Source organism: Microcebus murinus, chromosome 8 (assembly GCF_040939455.1).
Source record: "Microcebus murinus isolate Inina chromosome 8, M.murinus_Inina_mat1.0, whole genome shotgun sequence".
Lineage (NCBI taxonomy): Eukaryota > Metazoa > Chordata > Mammalia > Primates > Cheirogaleidae > Microcebus > Microcebus murinus.
In genome coordinates this window covers 39,982,455-40,007,256 of record NC_134111.1, presented here as the reverse complement: position 1 = coordinate 40,007,256, position 24,802 = coordinate 39,982,455, and the positions used below count along the sequence as shown (strand labels likewise).

At 40.0% G+C, this 24,802-nt stretch overlaps 1 protein-coding gene across 1 annotated transcript in view; it reads left to right on the top strand.

The window, feature by feature from the left end:
* The first annotated feature begins 1,529 nt into the window (after window positions 1-1,529).
* LY75 (lymphocyte antigen 75) overlaps window positions 1,530-24,802 on the top strand; it is a 99,883-nt gene continuing 76,610 nt past the window's right edge. Inside the window, exons 1-4 of the mRNA XM_012745224.2 lie at window positions 1,530-1,731; window positions 7,311-7,682; window positions 16,926-17,096; window positions 21,049-21,213. Of these exons, the coding sequence (XP_012600678.2) occupies window positions 1,638-1,731; window positions 7,311-7,682; window positions 16,926-17,096; window positions 21,049-21,213 (802 nt within the window). The 5' untranslated portion in view covers window positions 1,530-1,637. The remainder of the gene's footprint in view (window positions 1,732-7,310; window positions 7,683-16,925; window positions 17,097-21,048; window positions 21,214-24,802) is intronic.

The window sequence follows — 24,802 nt, the reverse complement described above, 5'->3', positions numbered from 1 at the left end:
CAGGCCTTGTGCCCACCAATGAGGTGGTGATAATGAATATAACAAGACCTCTGCCCTAAAAAAGTTGCAAGCTGGGCAGGGCCAGAAAGAAAGGCAAGCAGCCACAGCGGCAGAGGGGACCGAGTCAGTGGCAGGTTCTCTTACTCAGAACTTTCCACTGTCCATTCTTTGAAGGATAAAGTTAAAGTCTTCAGTATATATGTAAGCCCCTTCACAAAACAGACAAAACTCACCTTTCTGCTGTCGTTTCCACTTTGGCCCCTACCACAACCACTTTCATCATACACACACACACACAGGCAGGCATGCAGCCTGCAGGGCAGCTATGATGGACTCTGGACTGTCTTCTGACCCTGATTTGCATTTTTCTTCCCTTGTTCTGTCATTATTTTTCTCCCACCAGCTATGCCTGGCCAAACTCCTACTGATTATTCAACGCACAGATGAGATGTTGCCTTCCTTGAAGCTCTGTTCACGTCTCCCCATTCATTCTTCCCTGAGTCACTGTGTGTGCCTCAGTCTCCCCCAGTACTCAGTAAGCTTGAGAGCTCAGGCTCTTCATCTTCCTCTTCCATGCGGTGCCCAGCTCCTGTGATGGTAAAAGCCCACTGTAACTGCTGAACTGAAAGGCCTGAGGAGAGGACAGAGCCAGGGTAGGTTTGGGAGCCATCCATGAAGCCTTGGCAGTTGGAATCAGGAAGAGCAACCTAGGCCCTGGCATCCACCTGGAAACACTCTCAGGGGAAAGGATGGGGGCCATCCCAAGTACACATCCCGCGCTCATTAAATATGGGGTTTACAGATATAGGACATTCACATCCAAGCAATTTAGGTCATTAGGAATTTTGTCTTATAAATATGCCAAATGATAGTCGTGTCCATAGGGAAAGAGTAAATGGGGCTTGCAATCTCTGGTTCTGGGTGCAGACTTTCACATTTCTATTAGATTATTATTATTATTATCAAATTATTAAGAAAAGAGCTTACTTGCAAAGGTCAAATGGTTATAAAGCCTAATTCATCCTTGGAAGTACTGTAGGGTCACTTGGATAACTCTTGCTTTTACTTTTCTAACAACTGCGTGTGGAACAGCAGTGTACCATTACCCCACCTTGGTACTATCAAAACACACAAGGCGTTGCAGAGCAAGATTGAATTCTTTAGCTTGGCTACAGCGCCCAACGATGGGTATGCCTTTCCCCTCCGCGGTAGAAGGGGATGTGGGTGCCCTCTCAGCCCAGCCTGGAATGCAGAAGTCATCTCTGACTGCGGCGCGCTGGGCAGAGAGCAAGATCCTCACCCACCCACCAGGGCGATGGCCAAGTCCCAGCTGGGGCGCATCTCCCCAACTTTGCAGAAGCAGAGGCGGAGACCAGAACCTCCCTCGACAGGCACTTCCCGCCTCCTTGCAGGTCCCACCCACGCAGGTGTCCGAAGCTTCTCCTCCCCACACCCGGGTCCCGCCCTCCCCCGGGAGCGAGGAGACGCACGTCTGATTGGCCGAGGGCGGCGGGGGCGGGGCCTGTGCGCCCGGGAGGCCCGGGGCAGAGGCGCTGGCCCCGCAGGCTGGGCTCGCCGGGAGGGGTGGGTGCTGCCTGCGCCTGAGGACCCGGTGGGACAGCTCCGGCCGGCTCACGATGAGGACGCGCTGGGCGACCCCTCGCGGCGCGGCGGGGCTCCTCCTGCTGCTCCTCCGGTGCCTGGGGCTTGCCGAGCCCTCTGGCCACTCAGGTAACCGCGGGCGCGTCCGCCCTCCAGTCCGCCGGGGGCCTCGACGCTGCGGGTCTGTGGACTTCCCTCCTGCGCCAGGGCTGCGCTCCGGCCTCAGGTCACGGCTGCTTTGCTCGGGGGCTGGGGGTAGGGTTAGGGGCTCTGGAGCCAGACGAGTGAGCCTAAGGGGAGGTCTGGCAGAGAAGGCGCTCCACTGCCCTCGCCCCAGGAGCGCGCAGCACCCCTGGTGCTGAGGGTGCACCGTAGCGGAGGCGCCTAGGGTCTTTCTGGGCAGGTCTCCTGCCCCTTCCATCTCATCTTTCCTCTAAAATGTTGCATCCCTGGAGTATGGGGCTCCCCATCTCCACCTACGTCCTATCCCCCTTGTTCTCCCCACTTCCTTTGCCCCTTGGTCACCTTGGCACCTTGGCCACTCTAGTGTCAAGAAGAGATTCCACTCAGTGCCAAGGATTCCCAATGCTTTCCCGACTCACTGCACCCAAGGTGTGCGTTAAAAATGAAGTCAGGTTAAGTAAGTTATCTTCTCTAAAAGTGGCCAAGTCTGTTATGATGCCTTCCCCCACTGCCTAGAGCAGCAAATCTTTCCTCTAATTGGCTTATCGGCTCCAGACGACCCTCTCCCCTCCTACTTCCCACTCCCCCAAGGCTGACAGCCCCATGCTGGAGCGCAGGATGCTTGCTTGGGCATCTCTTGCCTCACTGCGTAAGCAGGACCAGGAACACACAACCTTCGCTGATGGTCAGGGTAATGCCAGCCCCACCAGCCCCCTTGGCAGCAATCAGATTTCGCTTTTACTTTCTCTTTTCGCCTTGGCGAGAGGTGTGCAGAGGACCTTGCTTCTTGGTCAGACTGCCTAATGAGCAGTCTGTGGGCAGTCCCCATCCACCACTCCTGTTCTATTGCCTGTATGAGAAAGGAAAAAGCACTGGAGACAGTTTGAAAAACGTTAAGGTGTTTGTGGCTTTTATTTTCTTTACAGTTAAGCTAAGTTACCATCTGGTTTAGACTTTCTTCAGAAAGCGAGGGGAAGCGGTTTCTCAGAGTGTGGGTGACGTCATCCTATCTATATCAAGGGGATTTAATGGATCCTGCTCTGAAGAACATTTCTCCAGTCTCCTTTGAGCCTCTGTGCTGGAAACTACCAAAAGATGCATTAATAATAAGATCTTTTGCTGCTGTGAGAATTCTATTCTGCCTGCCCCACAATCCAGGGGAAAAATTTCACTGCAGCAACTAACTACGTTCAAAACATCTAAGCTTTCGGCCACTAACTTCTTGGTTTCCATCTATATCTGCTTTTGTCCTAACAAAATTCAAGATTTCCTCAATTCTTGCAATCTCTACAATCCCTACCCTTTCTCATTGACCCAACACAAAAAGCACCACCAGGTTTAACTCTATTCTCCCTGCACTGAGGTCCCCACAGGTATTTGTTTTCTTGTATCCTTCCTTACTCCTAGCAACCACTCTGGTCGGCTTTCACCCTCAGAGCAGACTTGTGGCCTTGTTAGGGGAAGTACTGGAATTTTGAATACCCAGCTATTTGGGTGACTTGTTTGGCAGTGTGTCAGCTTCATGATGCTAGTAATGGTGTGTATACCTTGTCACATGTGCATAGCTGGGCTTGTGCAGGGGGTCTTGGTCACCCAAATGCTGAACCAGCACCTCCATATCCTTGGGGAGATGCCAAGTGCTCAGTTTACTTTTTTGCCTGCCTAAAGAACTAACAGCTTGAAATAAACCAATCCTCCAGGGACTCCTGAGGTTCTCCCCAGCCCACACCACCCAATCTGTGCTTGAAGACTTTTTGACTCCTAGTAGACTGCGATGGACCCAACTGTTACTTCAGGACCTGTTTTTGAACTAGTAAAGCCAGACTTCTGGTTCTCTCCTACTGTACTTGTACACTCTGCACATATGGTAGAGACTCTACAAATACTTCACAGTGTGAGCTGTGGTAGTTTCCCTGAAACTGTAAATGCTGTGATCTTAATCTTTCTTACCTTCCCAAGCTACCTCCTTCTCCATTTGTGTATGGTTATAAAATGTCAATATCTGGCTTTTCTTTGGAACGTGCAAAGATCTTTGGTCTAGGGCTTATAAGACAGGAGTTATTTAGTGACCAGACAATAAGAAAGCACTGAAACAGTTTTCCATTAATAGATGTAAACATACTAAAAATTCACTTTCAATTTATGGTAATGCTACTTAGCCATTTTCTCTCAAACACCACTGGAGAATTTGTATAAAATGAAACATCTAAAAGTGCTTCTACGGGTGATGAGGCTTCTTTTCATCAACCTTTACCTTTTGTATTTTTCCAAATGTTATATTTGGAGGTAAACATTAAAACTCCACTGAGGACTACTGCAAAGTTGTGAAGTGAACAAGATGCAACATAAAGCTATTAATAAAGAACCTACTTTATAAATCTCTCTGTAATTACTTTTTCAAAGTATAATACATTTCTAAAATAGATGATCTACCCTTATATAACAAATTTTTTAAAATATGAAATTATTTTCACATTTTCTCAGTCCTTCCCACTCTTCAACCTGTTCATCCCCATAAGGGTCATAAGACTGAAGCAGACTGAACAGCTCCTGCTAAGAGTAAAAAAAACTGTGGGAAAACATCATGCAAGGATGCAATCTCTCTAGCTAATGAATTAAATATTAGGTATGAAAGCTTATACACACATTAGATCTGATGGCTAATAAGTTTCCTTAAAATATATAAATAATATCTGTACTAAGTGACCACTATAAATGTCAAAAATTGAAATTGCATACTTCCTTCAAACACAGGTTTAGACTGAGGGAAGTATCCATGTTCAGAGATGTTGCAATTTGTTACAAAGCTTGACAACTTCACTTTAACATAGCTATTCCTTGCTACTCCACACCTCTTCCACAGTCCTTCAGAGTTTCAGAGTTCTACGAGGTTGTTAAATACACAGGTGTCGCAGAAGCAAAAATGTATAGAAAATGGTAAAGTAAATTTTTTATTTTCCAAAGAGTATTTGTAAAATAGCACTGTCAGCTAAAATAGCACTGCACATGCCCAATACAAGTGAGATTAGAATGATCTGAAATGCTACTAGCAGTTGCCTGACATAATAAAGTTGCAAACATCTGTTCAAGAACAATATGCAATGAATTTAGCAAAGGCCAGTAAAACCTGCAAGGCTAGGGGAACTCACATCTTATGTGAAAGCATAAGATGTTAGCACTGGAAGTGGCTGAGGTATCTTATAAATCCACTGTTTCATCTTACATTTGGAGATATGAAGACACTGGGATATTAAGTGGCTTCCCCAACTTCTCCCACCTAACTGGTAACAGAGGTAGGTCTTTAATCTAGGACTCCTAACTCCTTATTCTACTCTCTTTCCACTGTACTAAGAGCTATAGCCAATCCATTGGATTCTATAATGGCAGCTTGGAAAATCTAGAACTCCAACCTGCAAAAGAAAGCAAAGCTGCTGCATGCCCAGTTCACCTGTTTGGAGTTAAGAGGCATAGAGCAGAATGCCCAGGAAAGAGAGCAGCAAGACTACAGGGCAGGAGAGGGGGTGTTTCCAGCAAAGGTGGTGGCCGTATCTCCTTCAGGAACAGACTTTTTTTTTTTTTTCTGCTGTGATTCCTGATACTTGGAACACAAGATTTATTTTAGAGAGGTGAGAGAGAATAGTTTGGAAAAGAGGTAGATCAGAGGTCTGAGTAGCTAGTGAATATGTGGAAGAAGGACATTAGAGAAAGTGTGTTAATCCTATAAGATAGCACATTTTCCTTTTTTGTTGACTATCCTCCCAACCTCCTCTGTCAATCAGTAGAGAATGACAGAGGAATGTCAAAGAAGATAGAATGAATGATGGAAGTTGCTATGGCAAGCATACCCGGCTGCAAGCATGCAATATTTTAAAATTCATATTTAAAAGCAGAAATAACTTAAAGCTTTAAAGAATTTCAGTTGTAGTTCCTGTTGTTTCTCTTGTTGCAGCTAGTGTGAAAACAAAAAATTCCATGCAAAGTTGAAAGTGCAATCAGACTTCATTTTATAGTTATTATTTACATAGTAAAATTTGCCCTCAAGACACCAGACCCCAGTATGAGAATTTTTAACTCTGAAACTGTGAATTATTACTAGAAAAGGCATTAGTGTTAATAAACACCAGTGATTATGAAGCTGGAATCAAAATGAAAGTGCTTTTTCAGAAACAAAATCTTACGGGTCTTTCTGCTAAACTCTGGTTCATTAACAATGATTGTTTAAGCTTGCCTAAAATATTTTAGCTTTACTCTTATCAACATGATGATCTGTGCAATAACTTTAAAATTTTTTTCTTTATAAAAAAACTAACCAAATTGTTCAATTATAGTTTGTTGTAACAGATGTGAATCTTACTCCACAAACTCAGTATGCATTATTTTCAGAAAATTGAATTAAATTTTATTCTGAATTCCCATTCTACCAGGTTGGCAGAACTTCAATTTCTGTCATTATTAGGATCTTCCCCAGCTCAGACAAAGTGCCAGGGAACATTCAGGGTGGTTTCTTCTATTTTTTAGGTTTCACTGGTTACTTCTGAGTTTCCCGTTGTCCAGACCCACAGGATCTTGAATCTGGTGGCTCAGGTGATTCCCAGAGCCCAAGGTTCAGCCTCTGTAGGTGATCCACACAGTCCTCCCAGTCCCTCCCCAGGTCCTGTCTCCTTCCTGAGGGTGCTACAGTGGAACTGGCCACAGGTCCCCTGCTCTCAGAACTTAGGCTTCTATTTCCTCTCATTTCTTTACCCCACTGTTCTACTTCTGCTCCCTCAGAAGTTTCCCCGTTTCCTCTGAGACACCTCCGTGAATTCAGGCTTCCACAAAAGGTTCAGGGGGAAGTGGTGCTTAAGCAAATTCTCCTATTGTGTGGCCACACGAAATTGCCCTAACACAGGCCAGACTGCATTCTTGGATCAGAGGAAAGGAAAAGAATGGAACATATAGTGAGAACAAAGCATCAATTTTTCATGAAATAATTTACCCTGCCACAGTAGCTAAAGTGTAAGCAAGACAGAATTGTGGTCCCAAATAGACTCAGGACATTCTTCATTGACCCTAGACCACCTGAGGAAGATGAACACTAAGGAGGTTCTTTATCATATTAAATGAGGGGCAGAAATCTTTCATGGAATAGCAATAACAATTCTACATACTACTCTAGGTGCTTTACATGTATTGGCTCATTTCATCTTCATATCCACCACGTAAAGTAGGTACTATTTTACAAATGAGAAACCTCTTGAGCACAGAGGTTAAATAATTTGCCTTGATCACAGGGCTAAGAAGTAGCAGAGGCATAATACGGCCCAAGCAGACTGGCTCCAGAGTGCACCCTCATACCCGAAACACTGTACTACCTCTCCTGCCACCACTAGTCTCCCATCTTGTGTAGCACATTATAGCTTATACAGTTCTGAGGGGACAGTCCAGTGGTGCTCAAACTCTCCTCAGCAAGCAGGGAGCAAGGCACATTGACCACATAATTCAGAATCCTGAAACATCTTCCCTCACTGTCTGTCTTGATGCAGGTAATGATCCATTCACTATCGTCAATGGAAACACAGGCAACTGCATCAAGCCACTGGCTGGCTGGATAGTAGCAACGTATTGTGATGGAACTGAGGGTATGTTATGGAAGTGGATGTCCCAGCATCGGCTCTTTCATTTGCAAACCCAGAAGTGCCTTGGCCTAGATATTACCCAACCCTCAGATGTCTTGAGAATGTTCAGCTGTGACGCCAACGTCATGCTGTGGTGGAAATGTGATCGCCACGTTGTGTATGGTGCTGCCCAGTACAGGCTGGCTCTGAAGGGTGTCCATGCCATAGCAACTACAAATGCATCTGATGTCTGGAAGAAAGGAGGCTCGGAGGAAAGCCTTTGTGACCAGCCCTACCATGGTGAGTATTGGAGAGGGATTTTGACCCATTTGCTGTTGTGCTTATTAAATGTGGCACTGAACATGCCCAAGTGTGTAAAAATAAAGTTGTACATTGGTAAGGTCAGTAAGTGAGCTATTCAATTCCAGGTACCATGTAGTTACTTGGAGCTACATTCTTACTACACACGTGTGAGGCAGGTGGTCTTTGCCCCCCACCCCTTTACAGGTAAGGCCAGGAGAGGTTTAGTGCCTGTCAGAGGTCACACAACCCTAGTGTGATAAACCTGGGATTTGAAATCTACCTGACACCTGAGCATGTGTACTTCCCCTGATGACAGTCTGAACCCTAGGGGAAATGAAACATTAGATTAACAGGAAATGGTTCATACAGGCCCAAAGTCAAACAATCTGATAATTTGATCTTATTCTAAGTTAAAAAATAAGAAAGAAAAATAAGTATATTTTTCTTTGCCTACAGATTTTTATATAATGGGCAAATTTTGAGTCTCATATGGGCTTATTTATTTTCATCTTTGTCATGTCTGTCACACTTTGATGTTTGTATTTATGATTCAGTGTTCTAGGAGTGGACTTTTTCTCTATTGTTTCCAAAAATAAGTGTATGAGTATTGCCTTTGGGGGAACTGACCATGACTTTGCTCTGAGTCTAGGGACTGGATTACAGCTAATTTCCAAGTTTAAAAAGAATGAGTAATTTTATTTTTTTAACCACTAAATGTAATGAGCTATCCCCCAAGCAGATACTTTTCATTATGTTGCTCTAAATGACATCAAATGTTGATCTATATAATTATCTTACCTAAATCCTATTATCTTACTCTTGCTTTTCTTTACATACTTACATAGCTTTACAGAGACTTCTTTTTTCTTCTTCTCTTAAAGCTCATTTAAGCTAAATTTGACCTCAGACTCAGGATAACAGCTTCATTCCTATCCACCCTATTTATTACCTGTACAAGTTTTTCTCCTGAGGAACCTCTTTCTATTTCCCAGTGAAGACATAGAAAATCTGAGAATGTCAGGTTCTACTGTTATGGAGAAATATTAGAGAATTAAAGATGGGCTTTCCTTTTTATCAGTCCCCAACCTTTGAGTAGTTGACAAATCTGTTTCTACTCGCCAGCTTCCTTCTAAAGTTAAAGTAGTTGCTTAAAGTTAAAGCAGTTACTTTCTGGATACCACTTTATGGTAAATTTAAATTTTGTGCTACAAAAGCCTTTCTCTAATTTGGCAACTAAGACAGAACCAAACGAAATGCCTTTTGACCTGGATTTAACTCATTTCATTGTATGTGTCCAGGTATCAGAAAGGATAATTTTCTTGGCAAGACTCTTTCAGTTTCCTGCCCCCTACTTTTTTAAGGGGCATAGTTATAATCTTAAACTCCCTCAGTCCCCAAAGTGTGTTCATTTCAATGTAACTGGTTTTCTTTTTTATCCTATGTGTTTTATTTGTGCATTTATAATGTTCTTCTGAGAAGGGTGTCCATGAGCTTCACACAGCTGCAAAGTGATCAGTAGGACAAAAAAGGTTAAGAACCCACCTGGATACCAAGAAGAGGAAGCCCTGAAAAAAGAAAAAAAAAAAAAAAAAAAAAGGAACCCACCTGGAATACCACCCAGGGGAGCTAAGCAGTGTCACCAGTTACAGCCCACAGGCATAAAGTGTTTCTTGACCTTTCCAAATGCAATATTTAGAACACTAAATTTTTTTTTAAAGTTATATATAGTTTTGACTAGGCTAGACATACGTCAGTTTTTACTTTGCACAGACGCTAGGGCCAAACCAGCCACCTCTTCTGTTTCTGTCTAGGTGACTGGTACCACCCAAGTTCTACATGTCAGAAATCAGCAAGTCACCCTAGAGTTTTCCCGACATTCAAATTTAATCAAATATTAAGTCCTGGAAATTCTACCTTTTTAAATTTATGTCTGTCCCTTCCTGTTCTTAGGTTAGGGACTACTGTCGTAAGTTAGGGACTTTCTTTAGGACTGTCCTCTCAGATTATTGAAACTGGTCCTTGCCCCACTGCCTTCTTATCTAGCAGGTGAGAAATAAGAAAGATAAGGTACCTGAGTCCCAGCAAAGCGAAGTCCAAGGTCACCCAGCTTGAACAGGAACGCCAGGGCTGAAAATCAGAATTCCTTTCTCCAAATATAGCTTCTTTATTACTCCCTTGGCTGTTGCAGTACAAAAAATGTTTACTTCTAATATAAGAACGTTTATTTATCATTGTGCCTTGGGTTGCTTTTCACCCCAACTCCCATCCTATGTAAGTCATGTTCATCTCAGAGAAAACTTAAGTTGTATAAATTCTATGATTGAATTGCTTTTGACTAGCACCCACTCATGTATTCATTTGTATCATTAAGATTTCTTGACCTTACCAGCACTTTTCGAATTTTGAATGTTTGGTGAATCATGCAGAGAAAGCGAACTTTCAGTGCAAGAGTAGTGGTAGAACTATCTGAACTTCTGGGCAACTCTTAGAAGCCTGCCACCTCTTTAACCATTGAGGCTATTAATTTGCTAGTTTTCTACCTAAACATTTCATCTCCCAAATTTATGCCAATTGCATAATAAGCTATTGTTTTAAGGATACTATCATCATAAGTTCACACATCGAGAGAAGATCCTTCTCAGGAAAGCCTATCTTGCTAAGGAAACTCGTGGATTTAATAGGTCCAGCAACAGCAAATAATGTGTGGAAATAGAACCGTTAGTGAATAGTTAGCATAATTTAGTTGCATCTGTTGTGGTGGTGGTTATATGCTCGTCATTCTTCAAAGCATGAAGAAAGCTTTTTAATGAAGCCCAGCTTTGAGCTATGAAATTTAACTGAAAACCTGAGAAGGCAGCCGTTGATGTCACAAGTTGTCCTTATATGTCAAGGACTCTAATCATAGTGCCTATTCCCATCCCTGTCACTTGCAGCTAAACAACTGATGTTTCAGGTAACTACTCTGCAAAAATGGGGATTTCACATACAAGTATAATACTTCCCCTATGATCTCACAGGTTTATGGTAAAAAAACAAGTGAAACAAATGTTTATGAAAGCACTTGGTATTCCAGAAATAAAAGGTTTCAGAAAAAATCTGATGATTCTATAAGTAAAAGTCCTCGTGTTCAGGGACTCTCCTCCTTGTGTTGTAATATAGGAAGAGAAATTGATCATGAGCTATTGGGGGGTTTTGGTGTGGTTAAAACTTAAACATAGAAAATAAGCAGGATCCTTATATAAGGTCAACATACTCTATAACAGAAGTACCCTTTTTAAAACCATTTATATGACATAGCAGGAAAAACAGTGATCCTTAAAAGACTGAAGATTGTTTGCAAAGAAAGGCATCCAGATTATTCTTACCTTTTGCTAGACTGCTGCTTAATACATTCCAAACTGTTAAATTAAGTTTCACACTTCAGTTAGATGAATATTTCAAAATAACAAAGAATGTAGAATCAAATACTGTCTGTCTTCTTTTATTTCAAAGTATTATGGGGGTACAAATGTTTTGGTTATATGGATCAATTTTGTAATACTTGAATCAGGGTTAAAAGCATTCCCATCACCCTGCTAGTGTTCATTGTACCCTTTAAGTAGGTTTTTGCCCATCTCCTCTTCCCCCTATCTCCCCTGCTTGAATTCTACTGAGTTTTACTTCCCTCTATGTACATGTGTGCTCATCAGTTCCAATTTAATAGTGAGTACATGAGATGTTTGTTTTTCCATTCTTTAGACACTTCATTTGGCTAACAGTCTCCAGTTCCATCCAAATTTTTGCAAAATGCATTAAATCATCCTTCCTCATGGCTGAGTAGTATTCCATGGTATACATATACCAAATTTTGTTAATCCACTAATGAGTTGATGAGTACTTGGGTTGATCCTACATCTTCACAATTGTGAATTGTGCTGTGGATAAATATTTGAGTGCAGGTGTCTTTTTAATAAAATGACTTCTTTTCCTTCGGGTAAATACCCAGTAGTTGAGATTGTGGGATCAAATGGTAGGTTGATTTTTAGTTCTTTGAGGAATCTCCATACTATTTTCCATAGAGGTTGTATTCATTTGCAGTCCCACCAACAGCATATAAGTGTTCCTTTCTCTCTGCATCCACACCATCATCTATTGTTCTGGGACTTTTTAATAAAAGCCATTCTGACTGTTGTAAGGTGATATCTCATTGTGGTTTTAATTTGCATTTCCCAGATGATTGGTGACATTAAGCATTTTTTTCATATGTTTATTGGCCATTTGTCTACCTTCTTTTGAGAAGCTTCTGTTCATGTCTTTTGCCCATGTTTTAATGGGGTCATTTGATTTTTTCTCACTGATTTATGGTTTTATATCTGAATTTTCTGTACTATTCCATTAGTCTATGTCTCTATTTGTGTGTGTATACAATCCTGTTTTGGTTACTAAAACCTGTAGTATAGTTTGAAGTCTGGTAATGTGATTTGTTCTATCATCTGTGATTTCTTTCCTCAGTGGTTCATAGTTCTCTTTGTAGAGATCTTTCACCTCCTTGGTTAAGTATATTCCTCGGTATTTTATTTTCTTTGTAGCTATTGTGAATAGTATTGAGTCTTTGATTGGAGTCTCAGCTTGACTGTTATTGGTATATAAGAATGCTACTGATTTCTGTACATTGAATTTGTAACTTGGGACTTTGCTGAATTTATTTATCAATTCCAGGAGTCTCTCTCTTGGTGGAATCTTTGTGGTTTTCTAGCTATAAGATCATATTGTCTGCAAAAAGTGATAGTTTGACCTCTTCTTTCCTGATTTGAATGCCCTTAATTTCTTTCTCTTGCCCGGGTGCTCTGGCTAGGACTTCCAGCACTATGTTGAATAGAAGTGGTGACAGTGGCCACCCTTGTCTTGTTCCAGTTCTTAGTGAGAACACTTTCAACTTTTCCCCATTCAGTATGTTGTGGGCTGTGGATTTGGCATGTATATGGCTTTTATAATTTTGAGGTATGTTCCTTTTATGCCTAGTTTTTTGAGGGTTTTTATCAAATGCTTTTTCTGTATCTATTGAGATGATCATGTCATCTTTGTTTTTGCTTCTGTTTATGTGGTGAATCACATTTATTGATGTACATATGTTGAACCATCCTTGAATCCCTGGGTTGAACCCCACCCACTTGGTCATGGTGGATTACTTTTTTGATGTGCTATTAAATTTGGTTTGCTAGTATTTTATTGAGGATTTTTGCATCTATACTCATAAGAAATATTTGGTCTGTAGTTTTCTTTCTTCTTGTTGTGTCTTTTGTTTTCTTTTTTGGTGTGTTCTTCCCTGGCTTTGATATCAAGGTGATACTGGCTTCATAGAATGAGTCGGGGAATATTCTCTCCTTCTTGATGTTATGGAATTATTTCTGCAGAATGAGTACCAACTCTCCATTGTAGGTCTGATAAAATTCAGCTGTGAATCCATCTGGGCCAGGGCTTTATTTTGTTGGAAGATTTTTTATTGTTGCTTTAATCTTATTGCTCATCATTGGTCTATTCAGGAGTTCTATTTCTTCCTGATTGAGTCTTGGGAGGTTGTATGTTTCAAGAAATCTGTCCATTTCCTCTATATTTTTGAGTTTATGCACATAGAGATTTTCATAGTATTCATAGATGATATTTTATATTTCTGTGGTATCAATTGTAATATCTCCATTTTCATTTCTGATTGAGCTTATTTCAGTCCTTTCTCTTCTATTCCTGGTTAATCTAGCAAGAGGTCTATCAATTTTGTTTATATTTTCAAAGAACTAACTTTTTGTTTCATTGATCTTTTGTATAATTTTCTTGTTTTTGATTTCATTTAGTTCTGCTCTGACTTTAGTTATTTCTTTTCTTATGCTAGGTTTGGGTTTGGTTTGCTCTTCCATTTCTAGTAGCTTGAGACCTGTCATTAGATTGGCAATTTGTGATCTTTCTGTCTTTTTGATGTAAGCATTTAAGGGTATGAGTTCTTCCTTTAGGACTGCTTTTGTTGAATTCCATAGAGTTTGATAGCTTGTGTCCCCTTTGCCATTCAGTCACAGAAACCTTTTATTTCCATCTTAATTGGATCAGTAATAATACACAGCAGGTTGCTTAATTTCCATGACTTTGTGTATAATTGAGTGTTTCTCTTGGAGTTGATTTCTAGTTTTATTCCACCGTGGTCTGAGAAGATACATGGTATGATTTCTGGTTTTTTTTTAATTTGTTGACCATGTTTTGTGGACTAAAATATGATCAATCTTGGAGAATCTCCCATGTGCCGATGAGAAGAATATATATTCAGTAGTTTGGGGTAAAATGTTCTATACATGTCTGTTAGGTCCATTTTTCTAGAGTCCCATTTAAGTCCAGTGTTTCCTTATTTAAAATTTTCTGCTTAGATGATCTGTCCAGTTCTGTCAGTGGGGTGTTAAAGTTCCTGGCAATTATGTTGCTATTTATCTCTTTGCTTAGATCTAATAGTGTTTGTTTTATGAATCTGGGTGCTCCTGTGTTATTTGCATAAGCATTTAGCATTGTTATATCTTCCGTTGAATTGCTGCCTTCACCATTATGCAATGCTCATATTTATCTTTCTTTACTATTGTTGATTCAAAGTCAATTTTACCTGATATGGGAATGGCTACACCTGCTTTCTTTTGGTTTCCATTGGCATGGAATATTTTTTTCCATCCCTTCACCTTGAATCTATATGAGTCCTTGTGAGTTAGATGGGTTTCTTGGAGACAGTAGATAGTTTACTTGTATTTATTTTATCCATTTACCCAGCCTATGTCTTTTGAGTGGGGAATTCAGATCATTCATGTTGATTGATAGCATTGATATATGGGGTGCTATTCTGTTCATCCTGTTGGGTATACCTTATTGCTTTATTTAACCTCTTATACTATTGTTTTATATGAACTCTTGAGTTTTAGCTTTTGAGTGGTTTTACTGTAGTGGGTGACTATTGTGCTAATCCATTGTAATGCAGTTCTGAGTATTTCCTGTAGGTCAGGTCTGATCTTGACAAATTCCCTCAGTGACTGCTTGTCTGAAAAAGTCTTTATTTCTTCTTCATATATGAAAGTTAGTTTTTCAGGATTCATAATTCTAGGTTGGCAGTTGTTCTGTTTAAGAAGTCTGAAGATGGGGCCCCAATTGCTTCTGGTTTGTCAGTTGAGAAGTCTGCAATTAGCCTGATGGGTTTTCCTTTGTAAGTTACTTGATGTTTTCACCTTATGGCTCACAAGAGTTCCACCCGCATGTTGACTTTGGCCAGTCTGATGACTGTGTCTTGGTGATTGCCTCTTACAATGTGCTGAATCTCCCAGGTGTTCATTGAATTTCTTATACCTGAATGTCTAAATTTCTAGCAAGATCAGGGAAGTTTTTCCTCAATTATTCTCTTAAATAGGTTTTTCAGCCCTTGTGTGTTTTCTTTTTCACCCTCTGGGATGCCTATTATTCATACATTTGGCCATTTTACATAATCCCATATTTCTTATAGGATTTGTTCATTCCTCTTAATTCTCTGTTCTTTATTTTTGACTGAGTTAATTCAAAAGAGTTGTCCTCAAGCTCTAGCTTTCTATAATCTGCCTGGTCTAGTCTATTCTTAACACTTTCCACTGTGTTTTGTATTTCCTTAAATGAATTTTTCATTCCCAGAAGTTCTATTTGGTTTTCCTTTAATTTGTTGATCTCTTTAGTGAATTTTTCATTCATTTCCTGAATTGTTTCTCTGGTTTCTTTGAGTTGGTTTTCCATTTTCTCTTGGATTCCATTGAGCTTCCTTACAATACACATTTGGAATTCTTTATCTGTCATTTCAATATTTTCATTTTGGTTGGTATCCATTGCTAGAGAGCTGGTATTCTCTTTTGGGGGTGTCCTTTTGCTCTGATTTTTCATACTTCTGGACCTCTTTTGAGGATTCCTTCTCATCTGGAGCAGCTGTTGCTTCTTATTTTTGGATTTTGTTTTGTTTAGATGGGGCTTTTTCCCCTCCCCTCGCTTGTATGAGTGTATTTGTAGCATATGTTTGGTAAGAACATTTGGCTTTGCTTCTCGGTGTTTTGATGGCAATCTAGGTTCAGGAAGAATGTCTTGGTTATAGGTATCCTTAGTGTAGTGTTTTCCTTACTTGTTAGTTGTTTCTAGGCTGTAGCAGTGGTGAGCTGTGTGAGTTGGCAGATCTAACACTGTATGTGTTAAGCACACTCTTAAACAAATCTATGAGACATTTTGAGGGACCCTAATAGCTTGGTAAAGGGTGGTAAGATCTGATTACTATGCTTTACCAAATAGCCATTATTTGATCTGCTAATGACCAGAGTTTTAAACAAATTGAGAATGTAGGAAAAGGTGACAGAAATAGATACAGGGTTAGTTTTTCTATAAAACACCTTTCCAAGAGAACTATTATTGACATAAGTATTGAGCACTTCCTCTAGCATTTCCAAGCATATTTGAGGTCGGCATCACTTTTCAGTTCCTCTCTATGTACCAGGTAAAATGATTAAAATAAAAGCTAGGTGTACTACCTCACTGGCCACAGCTGGTCCCAAACTGCCCCCTTGAAGCTGGTTCTTTTTTCATAACCAAATTACTATGCCCTCTCCTTCCCCAAGAATCTACTCAGAAATTCAGTGGTTCTTCCCCTCGCTTCCTTAGAACCCACAATCTCAATTCTGTCTTCAGTCTCTGAACAAGGGGACTATATGTCCATCTCTCTAACTCCTTAGGTGGTTCCAAAGTCCACACCCACTCTCAGTGATTTCAAGGTATTTTTATGGCCCCACACTTACTAAAGAAAAGAAAATACAGGTAAGTTTAATCTCAGTCCAGACACCCTTTCTGGTGAAGACTACACCTCCCACAGCAGAGTAAGTAGACCCTCACTTGACCAAGCCAGCCTCTTTTAGCTCTTCACCACACCACAATAAACAAAGCTTTACCTGGATTTACTGAGTCCTATTCCCAATTTTCAAATGCAGCAACTAAGCCTAATAAAGGTTGGGTAGCTTGTCTACCGCCACACAGTGGTCAGGGAGACAGAATTCAAGTCCAAACTTAAATAGTCAGCATCCATGCTCTTAATCACCACACTAGGCAGCCTACTCAGATATTGTATTCTCATAAGTGAAAACAACAATCTTTCTTTAAAAACAGCTTTACAAATTAGCTAACTGAAGCTGGTTGTCCAGTTTTTAACTCTTTTTTTTTCTGTATTCCCTCTCTAACCCACAGAGATATATACCAGAGATGGGAACTCCTATGGGAGACCTTGTGAGTTTCCATTCTTAGTTGATGGGACCTGGCATCATGAGTGTGTTCTTGATGAAAATCATAATGGGCCATGGTGTGCCACCACCTTAAATTATGAGTATGATCAAAAGTGGGGCATCTGCTTAAAACCAGGTAGGTACGGGCTGGTAAACTTTATGTGTGGAAAGAAGAGAATATTATTTATTTTATTTATTTATTTATTTTTTATTTTAATTTTTTTTAGAGACAGGGTTTCACTCTGTCACCCAGGCTGGAGTGCAGTGGCACAATCATAGCTCACTGTCACCTCAAACTCCTGGGCTCCAGCAATCCTTCCACCTCAGCCTGCTGAGTAGCTGGGACTACAGGCACAAGCCACTGCACCAAGCCAAGAGTACCATTTTATATGAGGCAAAAAGGAGAAGAAAGAGTTCAAGATGACTTAAAAGCAACTGCAACAAATATTATCTTAGATAAGGAGTGTGTGTTTGGAGAAAAAGAGAAGTAATGTGTAGCTATGAATTTGCTTTCAGAAACAGGTCAGGAGGAGACCCAAGAAAGATGATATCATGGAAGATAAAGGAGGAGGGGAGTGCTCAATAGTACAGACACCGCAGGGAGGAAGTAGAAAAGGCATGAGCAGTTAGGAAATTGCTGCTGACCTTTCGCAGAGCAGTTTCAGAAGACTAATAGGAGTAGAAAGAAGGTCAGTTGTAGTGGACTAAAGCATGAACAGGAGGAAGTAAGCCTCATGAGTTTCATGGGGAAGAAAAAGAGAGAGCTAGCCAAAATTACAACAAATTCACACAGTTTAAAGACTTCAATTGGTGTTATTGAGAATCAGGCAACACTTCATTCCATAAAATAGAAAACTATAAGAGTTCCAGTTAATTGAGCAGAGGATGTTGGCATTGTAGCCAGACTGAGGACTGAAGAAAACAGAAACTAAAAACCAAAAAGCAGATTGGTCATTTCAAAGTTATTTTCCTTGTAAGACAGGGACAGGGGACAGAATGATAGAAAATAACTAATTTATTAACATCAGGTGATTGCAGGTTAAGAATTAAAACAGAAGGGATTTCATTATCATGTCAATTGAAACTGGCTTGTTTGGGAAATTAGGCTGTTATCTTCCTCTCCTGATTCTCAGGAGGCCAGGTAACAACTCAGTTTCAGTGTGGTGGTGTGGAACTTTGGCAAGGGTGACTCTGTCCAGGGATGAGGATCCTGTGACCTTAAGGTCCTCAGGTGTGGACCTTTGACCAAATCCAAATTTTACAGAACAAATTCTAGATTTGATTTAAGAATAAAATGAAAATATAAAAGATGAATAAAAATGTGTTAATAAAAATAAAAGGATTTTATTAAAATAGAAAGCCACAGGTTCCTAACCCCTGCAGGGCAGCGGCGAGTCTATTGCAAGAGCTTAGTCCAAAACAATGGCCTCCTGTGATTTATATTTAAAAGTGCAAAGGGTAGTTTGATGGGGAGATGAGTTGAAAAGCCACTTTTAGGATGGTGAAGAGTTACATATGTTTATGGCCTGAAGTAAAGAGTGGGAGACAGAAGAGACAGATATCTCTGGTTCTCTCAAAATTGGTGACATGTTCCTTCGGCTATTCCTGTGTGTTGGTCAGAGCACTTTTTCTAGTTTCTTCTTACTAGAAGCAAACTATTCAGGATGTGCTAACAAAGTCACTGTTCTTCAGAGAGAGAGAAAGAGACCAAATAAGCAGTTGCATCATTAGCTGGTATATAACTGAGACACAATTTCTCACCAATTAGGTGAGAGTTACAAGGGATCACAGTACCTGACATGTGATAGGTACTCAAAAAATATTATTTAATGAGCATTAGGTTGAAAGAATTTATAACAAAGAGAAAGGAAAGAGCTCCAGACCTAAGTGACAATAGTTAATACTTACAGGGCCCTGCTAGGTATCAGGTACTGTTCTCAGCTCTCAATATACATTAACTCTTTCAATCTTCACCATCACCTTATAAATAATCACCATTATTTATCCCCATTTTACAGACAAGCATATTGAGGCACAGGGGAGTTACATAATTTGCCTATAAGATCACACAGCTAACAATATATCAGAGCTAAGATTGAAACCCAGGAAATCTGGCTGTGAAGTCCTTGCCCCGAATAGCACCACTATCCTGCCTCATTGAGTAGCCAGCCTGTGGTATTAGTAATGCTGATCCCTCCTTAAGGGAATCTGAGCTTCCAAAGGCAGGGCTGTAAGCAACTTGAACAGGTTATACTGGGCTAATAGTCCTCCAGCTTCAGGATGCAACAGAATCACATGGAGGGTTTGTTAGAACACTGTTTCCTAGGGTGCACCTCCAGAAATTCTGATGCAGTAGATTTTGGGTGGGGCCCCCAAATTTAACAAGTCTCCAGGTAGTGATGATGATGCTGGTCTGGGGATCATGCTTTGAGAATTTAGGTAGAGGCCAGGCTTTTCAACACCTGGAACCTACTGAAATATAAAAAGCCAATATTTGCTTCACTTGTAATTCATAGCAAGCAGAGTTTGGTCAACCAGGGACCAATTTCATTAAACTCTCACTATAGTTAGGATCAGAAATTTCAGATGTGAAAGGGAGCTTAGAGGTTATCCAATGCAAACCCTCGTTTCTCAGGTGAGAGGCAGCAAGCCCAGGTGGATGGAATGTCATGTTAGAGTCAGATCACATCCTGTGGAGCCTGGTGGAGAACCCAGGATTCCTTATCCTCATTCCTCTGCATATGTACCACACTCTACCCTGCTGCTTTGATTGGGATGAGTCTCAGTGCCTCTGGCCTCCCTTAGGTGTTGGGGAGGGGAGGTTGTTAATGCATCCATATACCTTCCAGAGTTACGTTTTATGGAAGAAGCAAGATTGTAATTTTCTCAAACCCAAGGACTGCTAAATCACGGAGGCAGTGTTATACAGCAAACGCACTCCCATCCCACTGGAAGCTTCTGAATTTACAAGGATAGGGCCTCGGTGGTAGTAATGAACTTTTAGCCAATGTGCTTGCACATTCACCTTATATTTTCAGCAAATGTCACAATCTCTGTTGCTACTTATGCCATAGGAAAATGGCTAAAAAAGCAGTATGTGCCATTTGGAAGGTCAACAAGACCAGGCTCAGAGACCAGGCTCTGATTATAGTTCTGCCACAATCACCTCTAGATCTTTGTTCCTTTCTGTGAAATTAGAACATTAGACAAGGTGATCTCTAAGGGCCCTTCCAGCTGATGAGTGTAACATTGATATGAAACTGGTTAGAGGAGGAAACCCCCTGAGTAGAGCCTGGAACCCACTTGACACAGCCTACATTGGGTTTTCCTTCTTATTGGGAGCACATGAGAGGCTCTGAGGGTATTTTTGAACCAGTTGTCTCAAAGCCTATGTATCTCATCCAGGAAACACCTTGAAGTTTCTTTGTCTAAAATTATACATGCTTTTATATAGCTGTTAAAGAATATAATATGTACATTATAGAATATACATATATATTTATATACATATATGCACACATATGTACATATATGATGCATATATAGTGTGAATTATATTAATTATATACTCACTTATGTATTAAAATATTAAGGAGAAACTTGGACTTAGTTTCCCAAATAAAGTAGTTACTTGGGCTCTATATCTCGACCATTTAGCCAGCATGTCTGTGCACACATATACACACACAGTGGTTTCTCTGCAGTCTGTGGGCAAACCCTCTGCAGGCTGCCACCATGTTCAAGTGAGCTTGTTTTCCAATATCTCAGTATTCACAACATGTGCACGTTGAGACTCCTACCTTCAGGCAGAGGGCAGGTGGGAACATGGGCAAAAACATCGCATTGTAATTGATAGAGGATAAAGGAAGAATGGAAGCTTTACCCAGCCTGAGTCCTTTGGTGTGTTATGATTCCAATTTTACTGTGTAACCAAAGGATCAAAAGATGGTCTAAATAGGCAATGGCAGTCTCTATTTTGGCATATCCTAAGAGTATGCAAATTGAATTGCAGTATTTGTAAGCATCCTAAGTAATAGGAAACATTATTCTGTTACTTTATGATCACTAACACATCTTTTTATCAACAGAAAATGGCTGTAAAGATAATTGGGAAAAGAATGAGCAGATTGGAAGTTGCTACCAATTTAATACTCAAGCAGCTCTTTCTTGGAAAGAAGCGTATGTTTCATGTCAGAATCAAGGAGCTGACTTACTGAGTATCAACAATGCTGCTGAATTAACTTATCTTAAAGGTAGGTATAACTTGTGTGTGGTAGAGCAAATTGCTGAAATTGTAATGGTACTTTCTTCTTCATTTTCATATCTAGGTGTGTTGCTTTGTGTATATCTTTTCTGGCTTCTCTTGGGATTTCAACTTCAACAGTGAAGCCCACAAGCAAAAAAGTACTGAATGTAATCACATAATAATCATTTCCATCCATTGAAAGTGCATCTTGTGATGGAGACTAAAGAGAGATTGGTGTTCAGAAAATGAGGTAGGGTAGCAAGATTAAACTGCTCCCCTAATCCTTTTGAATTAGGATTTGGAAAAAAGTGAACATCAAACTCTTTGAACATTGAAAAGTAGAGAATTCAAGGAAGGTGAAAAATATGGTTGAGTCGTATTAGGTGGGCTCAGAAAAAGTCCTCACACTGACTGAGGAAGCAGGAGAGTTTTAAGAAATCTTACAGTGGATTAAATAACATGAACACATAGAGTGGATAGGATTTTGTTTTGTTTTGTTTGGGGTGTGGTGGTGGTCATTTTTAAGTTTTTAATTATGAAAACTTAAATCATGTAGACAAGAATAGAAAATAACCTAAAAGAGATCATTTGTTCTTTAATATGAATTTAAGGATCATCTTATTAATTTCAGTGAAACCTTCCCCCATTGGGACTTTGATTGGAATTGTATTGAATTATATATTAATTAAAAAGGCATCGCTGTCTCTATATGAAGTCTTCTCTGTTCTGTTTTATTGGTAAGCTTTTCTGTTTATTTAGGACTTCTTTTATGTACTCAGTGAAATTCTGTAACTTTTTCCATCAGAGTCTTATATATCTTTTTAAAAAGAAATTTTATTAGCAGAATTTTTTATATTCTTTTAAATCATAGCCTAAGTTACTGATGAATGAAAAAAATAATAGCAATATATGATGATGATGATGTTCCAGGCAGACTACTAAATGCTTATACATTATCTCATTTAATCCCATTTAACAACCCTATGAGATAGGCATTATTATCATGCTCATTTTGCAGATGAGGAATGTGAGGCTCAGAGAAGAAATATAATTTGTCCAAGGTTACCCACAAGTAATTAGCAGAGCTTAATTACTTTAAACAGTCAGTTTGACTTGAAAACAAGTTGTATTGGGAATGTACCTGCATTCACCTTTTATATGACTATAGATTCTTTGGAGGCAGAGATGGATCTCATGGGCTGTTTTTTACTTTTGCACATCACTGTAAGCTTTATTGCTCTATGTTAAACAAATATGTATTGACTAATTCAGATAAATCCTATCACACAGTTTTATAATAACTTTAAATATTTGATTAGTGCTAACTATGAGCCAGGCCCTAATTTCTACAGATAAATAAGTTAATCATCACTACGACTTTCATAAGACAAGTATTTTTATCACCAGATAAGGAAATTGATCCTTAGAAATAATATACCCAACATCGTACAGCTAAGAGGTCCCAGAATTGGGATTTGACTATCAACATATAGAACTGAAAGCTTTTACTTACTTACTTACTTTATTTATTTATTTGAGACAGAGTTTCACTATGTTGCCCAGGCTGGAGTACAGTGACTATTCACAGGTGTGATCATGGCACACTATAGCCTCAAACTCCTAGGCTCAAGTGATCCTCCCATTTCATCTTCCCAAGTAACTGGGACCATGCTGGACTTACTTTTTTTTTTTTTTTTTTCTTTTTTTCAAATTCACAACTGGAAGGTATGGACTTACTTTTTCATTAGAGTACCTACTCTTCTTACCTATTTTATTTCTTTTTATTATTAGAAGTCCATTGGTCTTTTGTCATTCTTTTTGCCTACAGCTTTATTCAGACCTCCTTTCTTACTTATAACTTTACCCTTTTCCTGTGTTGTTTGGTACTTGAATACACACCTCTAGACTGGAAATCTGTCAAATAAGCCTAATGGGCTAGTGTTTGGCAGCGGAATTCTATTCCAGATCTCACTGAAGCCTTAGAAAAAAATATTGTTCAGAATGAAGTGTCAGTAAATTTAAGTCTCTTAGAATATTGACATTTGAAAAGTGATGCCTCCAATGAAGGAGACAAGTGGCAAAGTGTGACTATCAACATCCTACCAAACAATCTAATGATGCACTTGAGGGAATGAATATTGCACGATTCTTTATGCATCAGTTTTCTTTAATAACTCATGAAAATGAGGTAGTATGGTAAAGAACTTTATTGTCTCCTACTCCTGGCCAGACACTCCCCACACTTAATGCATATCATTAATTTTAGAGGCATATCCATTTCTAATGTTCCAAGTTCCTTTATCAGTATGAAAGCTATTTAAGCATATCAGCATGCCTACTTATGACCATTAGTTTCCCAAGACCCAAGAAAGCTATGTTTTAGCATCTAAAACTAATGGTATCCAAATCTAGAAAAGAAATTTCTGTTAATTGTCTGTTACTGAAAACTACCATGTGTAAACATTGGTCCAGGAGTAGTGAGACCAACAAAAGTAAATCAGACAGAGATTTTGTAATCGAAGTGTTGGATCTAGTCAGGGCAGGGAAATAAGAGTTGTACCAAGCAGAGGATAATGGAAGATATTATTCCCAAACACCCTCTGGGTTTGGTAGCTAGTGGTTGGGTGGAACTAGGGAACCTATTGCCAGAAAAAAAAAGCAGAAGTAGCGCCTTGAAGGTAAGAGCTTTCTTTTTCTTCTCTGCCTGCCCTGCATGTAATTAATTAGCTTTGTTTTCATTTCATTTTACTAATACTTGGGACCTATAGGTGGTAAATTTGGTTTCAGTATACCCGCTGAATTGTGTTTGAAAGTCATATTTTCCATGTCTCTGGCCTTCCCAGAACCTTTAACCACTGATTCACCCTAGAGCTACAAAAGAGGACCCAAAAATCCCCAGAGCAGGAACAGTACATTTCTGTTCCTCCTAGTTTGTCTCCACCCTAAAGAGTTATTCCTCTTCAGCCAATTTGACAGGTATCTCAAGGCTAGGACGCTTCTAGGTTAGGGCCCCTGCTGGCTGTGGCTTTTCTGACACATTAAAGAGGTCTTCTCTGGCTCATTCCAGATGCATGACTATTATCAGGCCCTGCAGTCTCTCATTGTAGGGAGAGGAATCAAAGTATAGTATTAGGCCTGAAGAGGGATCTTTGGAACAGTCAAGGAATATCTACTTCCATGGACTCACCCCATTTGACTAGAAATGGAGTTTTATGCTAGCAATCATCTGTCTCTTGATGGCAAAGATTGAGGGAGGCACAGTCTCAAATTGGTCAACTTCTTGCCTGGACTGTATGTGGAGAAAAAAGTCTGCCTCCAGATTCTCCAAGCCTATAAAAAAATGTCTGCCCTTCATATATGCCCAACCAGAACCTCTAGAATTTATCTATCTCCCATTCATATCCACCTGGCAGGAGGCACAGAAAGAGCGTTCTTGTTTCCCAACACAGTCACAATTTTAAAATCCTGTGACTCCAGTGAAGTCACCAGTACATACAGATCACAGCATGAAACAAATCGGGAGCATGTCAGCTTCGAAACGTCATTTTGTTCCACTATAAATGTGCGATTACCCTGTGCAGGCAAGTGACCCATCA